At 33.9% G+C, this 7,815-nt stretch overlaps 1 protein-coding gene across 1 annotated transcript; it reads right to left on the bottom strand.

Moving 5' to 3' along the window:
- Window positions 1–783: 783 nt before the first annotated feature.
- Window positions 784–7,384, bottom strand: MSTN (myostatin). The gene is made up of 3 exons (XM_005907427.2): window positions 6,904–7,384; window positions 4,686–5,059; window positions 784–2,658 (listed from the first exon to the last, which is right to left on the bottom strand). The coding sequence occupies exons 1-3, from the start codon at window positions 7,274–7,276 to the stop codon at window positions 2,278–2,280; spliced, it is 1,128 nt and encodes a 375-aa protein (XP_005907489.1). The 5' UTR covers window positions 7,277–7,384; the 3' UTR covers window positions 784–2,277.
- Window positions 7,385–7,815: the final 431 nt, after the last annotated feature.

The following is a 7,815-nucleotide window of genomic DNA, read 5'->3' on the forward strand; positions in this document are numbered from 1 at the left end:
AAAAAGTGGCCTTAGCCCGTCACCACAGTTGGCTCCTTCCTGCCCCCGCACCCCCCCAGGAGCAACTCACGTATAGCTCCAGCCTTGTCAGTGTTAAATATTACCACAATTAGAAGAAGTAGTACATTTTGTTTGTATGAGTGTAAATTGCTGTAATATAGTTTAAAATTGTATTTATCATACTTATAAATTATTTATTTAAGAATCAGAACACCAGAGAGAATTAGTCACTGCTAATTAAACATAGTCACTTCTTTAGAGCTAAGTTATTAAACTGGCCAGGAGTGGAGAAGAGAGCTCACTTCAAAAACATGTATAAATAGTGTTGCACATAAGGATTCTAGGCACTTCCTAATTATTTCTCAGTTCAATTTGAAAATGTATTCCCCCGAACTCAGATAAGCGTGTCAGTCTCATTAAGTGCTAGGGAAAAGATGCAGCCTCCCTGTGTCCCTGTGGCTTCAGTAGAACTTGTAACTCTAGGACCATATACCCTTGCCAACTGCAATGCATTTGGAAATTGAACCTAAGAAAACATATAAATAGTTTTCAGGTCAAGATAAAGAGAAATGAAACAGATGTAACTAGTCCTTGCTTTTGTATGTTTAAAGCAACTTGACCAGAACCAATTTAACAGGAATTTCACTCATGAGAAACTAGAGTAGCAGACCTAAAATTTCTAAACCAAACTTTTGTGCTCAGTCATTAAACTTTTATAATAAAGTGGAAACCAGAAATCTAGAGTTAATCATTATAACATGAAACTGTTGTCTTTCAAAAAAGGTGAAAACACTTTAATATAACTTAAATTGTTTCTACACATTGGATGTAAGAAATAATTTCACTTAATCATAAGTACAATTTATTTGATTAACAAAATCCTGATTTACAAAATAGTAGTAAATATATGCAGAAATACATTCATTATCAAATTATAAAATAAAATTAACAATTTGTAAGATATCATCAGTTTATTATTCTGATTTCAGATAATAGAGTTAAATCATTTTGGTATGCTTAATATTTATAAGTATTAAAATCATGGAACGTTGAGATTTGAATACAATGACAGTAAACCATTGAAATTTCACATTCACATTATACAGCCATCATGAATCCATAAGTGAATGCTAATAATGTAAAAAAATATAAAATGATTGTAATATAACCATCTAACCATTAGCATATGGAGTTTTAAGACCACTATTTAATCAACTAATTTGCTCCGAAATACAAGCATTTGCTTTTATGTCCTACATGACATGTCTTTGTGCCTTAATACTTAATTTGAAATGTCCTTACTGTAAAAATATACCAAAGTAAATAAAAAAGGAGACATTTATTTACAAAACAATATTGTATACATATTATATAAATGCAACTATTTCAAAATCTTTTTATACAATATTGATAGAATCAGTCATTTCCATTATTTCACCCTAAAAGCTGCAGTATTGCAAAGGCAGGCTATAATTTTGAAATTTTGACCAAAATGAATACTTTTTGACTGCCTTTTCAGTGCAGCTTCTCCAAGTATGCTACAGAATTGAATGTAGACCTCTAGGAAAATGATTTTTCTTTCTTTATAGAACATCCATTGCCCATAGGGAGGAGTGTGAAAATGCACCTGAAGAAAGGAGAAACTTATTACTTTACTGAATGTTTTTTGCTTGATAAACCTGATAACATCAGCCATTCAGCCTATTGTATTAGCACCATTGGCAAAAACTGTTAATGTACTGTATCAATCAGTATAGGAATGGTAACTTGCGTATGGTGTACCATCCCTATTTTGTGGAATCTCATCTTACCAAGTATGCTATCATACAATATAAATTCAAGTGTTTAAGGATGTTTCAAATAATGGTATATAACAATACTGCATTTTACCAATACTACATATAGATTTTTCTGTAAATATTAAGTGAAACTGTAAAGAAATAGATTTTAAAGCATACTCCTTTAATTCACCAGAAGACAAGGAGAATTGCTTTCATTCACCTGCATGTGTTGTAATATATTTGAACATAAATGGAATTTGATCTCCTAGTTCAAAAACTCTGGAAATCATAAAGCTTTTTATTATACGATTTGTTTTGATGGTTAAATGCCAACCATTGCATATATTCTCTCTTTTTAGCTCATATACTGTAGCTTGTGCTTAAGTGACTGTAGCATACTCTAGGCTTATAGCCTGTGGTACATAATTTCACAGTTTCAAAATTGTTGAGGGGAAGACCTTCCATGTTTTAGGAAGCTATGAACCAAATATAGACCTCATGAACACCCACAGCGATCTACTACCATGGCTGGAATCTTCCCGTATATTATTTGTCCTTCGCCATTAAAATATAGCATATTAATTGGAGACATCTTTGTAGGAGTACAGCAGGGGCCGGCTGAACCTCTGGGGTTTGCTTGGTGCACAAGATGGGTATGAGGATACTTTTGCAAAAATACAAATTCACATTCTCCAGAGCAGTAATTGGCCTTATATCTTTTAGGTGCAATAATCCAATCCCATCCAAAAGCTTCAAAATCCACAGTTAGAGGGTAACGACAGCATCGAGATTCTGTGGAGTGTTCATCACAATCAAGCCCAAAATCTCTCCTAGATCTTTTTGGTGTGTCTGTTACCTTGACTTCTAAAAAAGGAGTCTGTATGGAAAGGAAAGAAGAGTTAATAATAGATCCCAAAACACTCTCCTACCTCAAGGACTCATTATTAAAGAAAGAAACTAATCATTTTGCTTATGTCACATTTCTTTTTAAAAGGCACAGCATTAAGGAATTTTCATTTACACTAGGCTTGATTCTTCCTTTATGGCTCAAAAGTCTACAGTAGCCATAGGGATTCCCCTGTGGTCAGATCTTTGTCTTGTTTATTCTTGTTTTCCTCCGTTTGAGTATCTGAATGCCTGACACATAATAGATGCTCTGAAAATACTGATGGATGACAGTAAAGGGAGAGGGGGAAGAGAAGAGAAAGGAGCAGGGAGGAAAGAAGAGGGACAAGGCTAGCTTATGTCTTCCTGCTTATTGATTAAATATGGTGGCTAAATATGTCTGATGACTCCTGGAGGGATAGGTATACTCATTCATCCTCCATTCACTTGGTCTTATTCAGCGAAACTTGGATGTTAACACCGAAACACAATAGTTGCCACCCAGTACTGCACAGATGTAATGGGAAAAAGGAAGGTAGAGGGATGAAGATAGTGGTAAGTATATAGGGTTGGAAAGACTAACTCCAAGAGAGAGAGGCACAGACTCAGAAGAAGATACAATGATATTCCCTTTATTCTTTCACTAAAAAATGTTTCCATTCAGATATTTAAACTACAATTTGCTAATCCTCCTCCTGTACCAATCTTTTCATGAATTTGAGACATTTTTCCTTTTATATGGAAAAGTCTGAGGAATTCATCTTATTAATCATCTGTTTAATAATACTTAAGACCTCTGTCACGTCACCAACTTTGATCATTAAAATGCTACCTAGAAAAAGAACACATTCTTTTTTATCCTATATTAAAACCAAAATAGACCTGGTAATTATTGGTATTTAAGATTATACAAAATAACATCATTTTGGGAGTCAATAACATTTTATGTAGTATATTTAAAGAAAAATTGATCACCTGGAAAATTTTATAATGTCTTAAAGAATATGTTTTCATTTAGGTATGATTTACTTTACATTTAGATATCATTTAGATATGATATTCACTACAAATAAGACCATTTAAAAACTATAAAGCTTGCAAGTATAATCTTTTGTTGTAAATTATATCAATAAATGGAAATAAAAGGTATGGTCACATTAAAAAATTTTTTGAAAACAGAAGTAAATACAAGCATAGATAAGCCAGAAGAGTGAGTAGCTCTAAACTTATACTAGATTTTAAAATGGTTTTTTATTAATTTTTATAATATATAAGGCATTATTTTCTGTTTGACTTTATATTAAATTAGTTGACATTACCTAAGTTAACTCCTGTTAAAGAACAGTAAGACAGTTCAGAAAATATCTAAGTAGTACAAGTTAACTAGCCTGAAATTTTTAATTTTACCAGGGGTAATTCACAAAGTAATCCACATATACATCAGTGCATCAATAGTCTATAAAACAAGGAACATATTTATCATGAGAGATCTTAAATATAGTATATTTAATAGTATATAAACCTGAACATATATCTAGTTAATTTCTATAAGTAAAAGCATTTTATTTTAATTATAACTTGTAGAGTTCATTTTTCTGCTTTATTAAGCAAAAGAATTTTAACAAATTGGTCACTCTTCTGGGGGAAAAAATGTGTTGTTGGGTGTGTACTAGAATCCACTGTGAAGACTTCATGTTTTTATTTATATAATCATGTAGCACATCAATGGAAAGCATTTTATATTTCATTCTCAATTCCAAAGAATTCCCTAAAAACTTAAGGACCATGGTATAACTTTTTTTCTTTTAAATCCTCATGCAAAGTCAAAGTATCAAGAGAGTGTTTCATAGGATGTGAAATGGGACACCTACTTTTATTGGGTACAGGGCTACCACTGGGGTAAGGCACCTTTGGCTTATAAGCACAGGAAACTGGTAGTTATTTCTCACTACTATTCATTCACATTATGAATAAACACATAACAAGGTTTTTAGCATGTTATTTTCAGTAATCACTTACCAGTCCATCTTCTCCTGGTTCTGGGAAGGTTACAGCAAGATCATGGCCATTCTCATCTAAAGCTTTGATTTCAATGCCTAAGTTGGATTCAGGTTGTTTGAGCCAGTTCTGCAACACTGTCTTCACATCAATGCTCTGCCAAATACCAGTGCCTGGGTTCATGTCAAGTTTCAGAGATCGGATTCCAGTATACCTTGTACCGTCTTTCATGGGTTTGATGAGTCTCAGGATTTGCACAAACACTGTCGCAGGAGTCTTGACAGGCCTCAGATATATCCACAGTTGGGCCTTTACTAGTTTATTGTATTGTATCTTAGAGCTAAATTTAAAGAAGCAACATTTGGGTTTTCCTTCCACTTGCGTTAGAAGATCAGCTATAAATGAATAAGAAAAAAAAGTTACTAAGATCATTTTTATGAAAAACGAACGAACACCTCCGTATCAATCTATGAACATTTTTTTAATTGGAATAATGTGTGCATATTTAGTCTTTTAAAATGGAAAAATATGTAGCATTTCATTCATAACAGCAAAATATCAAGTATAACAGTTATTACAGCTTTTCAGAATCTTTTAGGTATATGTTTTTTCAGCTGTTATGAGCAGCCTACTTCCTTTCCAGAGAACTGTGGACTAAGGAAAATTCTATTAAGGAATGAAAAGTGGATGAAATTTTAAAGTGATGATGATTAGAGAGAACAAGAGACACTGTGGAAGAACATCCACTTAGAATTCTTTGGGAATCTGAGTAGTTACACTTACTGAGCAGCTGTACCAATCAGTCTGGAGGAAGGAACCCTTCCCCCAGGCCTGAATTACCTGGGGACAAGACACAGTGAGCAACTAACTGAGCCTCGGGAATTAGCAGAAAATATAGTGCATCTGTTATGTTAGGACGCTGGGACAGCCTTTTAAAGGAAAAAAATAAAAAAACTAGCAGGTAATTAGCACCAAAACTTAGATGTTGTATTCAAGCTGTTTCAAAACTTAGAAAACATTGTCTTTAGGGCCAGGCTGTCATTGTAAGCAGAAGCACTTAGCAATTTCTTGCCTTTTTGTTTTCTCAAGATTGTTTATAAATAAGGCAAATCTATTCCAGGATTATCTGATAGCACAGTCTTAAAGGAAATTTATTTGTTGCCTTATAAACTAGTTACTTAATAAGAAAAAGCAGTATTTTGAAACTGTTTTGAGTCCAGTTTAAAGTGGGTAGAGCCCTGTATAAAGCAAGATCGCAGACACATGGCACAAAACTCTTTCTGGTCATGCCTTCTCTGTTGAGGTGCCTGTCTCCCTTTCCTTGAGTATAGGTTTGAACTGACTGCAACAGAAATATATGAAACATATTATCTTTCAGAAACAACATAGGTACTACATATAGGTAATAGTTCTCCCTCCTATGAGGAATAAAATAATATTTTAGAAGGTTATTAAGCATGTGCCTCCTAGATATGTGCAGACCAGGTACTCTCAACAATAGTACCATGGTCAGGGTATAAGTGGAACTTTGTAAGCCATAACCTACTCAATTAAAATGTTTATTTCTTAGAATTTTCTGCTGATTAGCTCATGATTTTTCATTATGCTGTGTTTACTTCCTTATTGCTCTTACTAATACATTAAGTTTATTAAGAATATTCTTTTATCCTTTCCACTCTAATAGCTTTCAAAATTAGATACTCTGTGAAGAACATAAAAACCCTATGAGAAATAGTTTTGAATAACAGAAGTCATTCTAAGTGTTCAGCAAATGCCCAAATAGGCTTCAACCTCTACAGATTTCTTCCTTTCTCTTTTATTAATGAAAAAAAAAAAACCTGTTATTATAAATGCATATTTCAGGCAACCAAATGCAATTAGGAAATTTGATGTAAATTTTTCACATTGCTGATACTGTCTCCCAATCCTTTACCTTGGTAGCATTAAGCTGTGAAAACATAAACATGTTATAGTTGTCATACTAAACTATATAACATGAATGCTATGCAAGCATTTCATTTTTGATTTTTAGCTTTTTAGCTCTCTAAGGAAACAAATAAAGTAGCAGCTTTCAGTCTCATTGGTCTATTTCTCATGAAATCTTGAAAAAAGCTCTTTCCCCTCCTCCTTACATACAAGCCAGCAGCTTGTTAAAAGAGCCTGAAAATAGATCGGTTTCTCATGAACACTAGAACAGCAGTCAGCAGAGTCGTTGCTCTGCACCAGCAGGACTACTCACACTCCGTGGGCATGGTAATGACCGTTTCCGTCCTGGCGTGGTAGTCATCGTCTTCCAAGGAGCCGTCACTGCTGGCATCTCTCTGGACATCGAACTGATCAATCAGTTCCAGGAGTGGAGGAGCCTTGGGCAAAAGTTGTCTGATAGCATCTTTGCTGATGTTAGGAGCTGTTTCCAGGCGAAGTTTACTGAGGATTTGGATTTTTATGGCTTCTAGTCTTGAGGATGTAGTGTTTTCCCTCCACAAACATGCATTACACAGCCCCTCTTTTTCCACATTTTCCTTCTGCTCGCTGTTCTCATTCAGATCCACTGGGCCAGCAACAATCAGCATAAATAGGTAAATATAAACAGAGATTTGCAGTTTTTGCATGGTTTTAAAATCAATACAATCTTTTCCCTTGTTCTTACTTCTTCCTTTTACTTTTCTTTTGCTTTTGAGTAACGCCAAGCCAAACGTTAATGCCTGCCCAGTCTGAGAGACAACTTGCCACACCAGTGAATCTTTTATACTGTATTCCAAGTGGCTTTTTATATTCCAACTTTGATGAGACAAGTGTCGTCGGGATCTGTGATTGGCTCTTGCTCCACAATGAATCTCGCTGTCAGAGGTTAAAACCCTGTCTGTCACAAGTCACCAAACAGTATTTTGTTACAGTCAAGGGTGAGCTGATTCATTTGACTACTTCTTAAAAGGAATAAATCTATGAATAATAAAGGCTGTATGTGACATTCGAAAAAATAAAAACTTTATTAACAATAACATATACACTTAGATCTTATTCATCTTTATATGTGAAACTTTAAAAATTATAATTTAAGTGAATAAATCTTAATTTACACTTCATACTTAAAAAGTTGATATGCTTTTCCCTCAGAAAATAAAATGATTTTATACTATTTAAGTAAGCA

Source organism: Bos mutus, chromosome 2 (assembly GCF_027580195.1).
Source record: "Bos mutus isolate GX-2022 chromosome 2, NWIPB_WYAK_1.1, whole genome shotgun sequence".
Lineage (NCBI taxonomy): Eukaryota > Metazoa > Chordata > Mammalia > Artiodactyla > Bovidae > Bos > Bos mutus.

What these genes read in the sequence shown, in the direction of transcription:
- MSTN (XM_005907427.2), bottom strand. Translation starts at nt 7,276, where the DNA reads ATGCAAAAACTGCAAATCTCTGTTTATATTTACCTATTTATGCTGATT. An exon ending in CATTACCATGCCCACGGAGT is followed by an intron (nt 5,060 to 6,903) that starts GTGAGTAGTCCT and finishes ATTCATTTATAG; the next exon opens with CTGATCTTCTAACGCAAGTG. An exon ending in AACCAGGAGAAGATGGACTG is followed by an intron (nt 2,659 to 4,685) that starts GTAAGTGATTAC and finishes CTTTCCATACAG; the next exon opens with ACTCCTTTTTTAGAAGTCAA.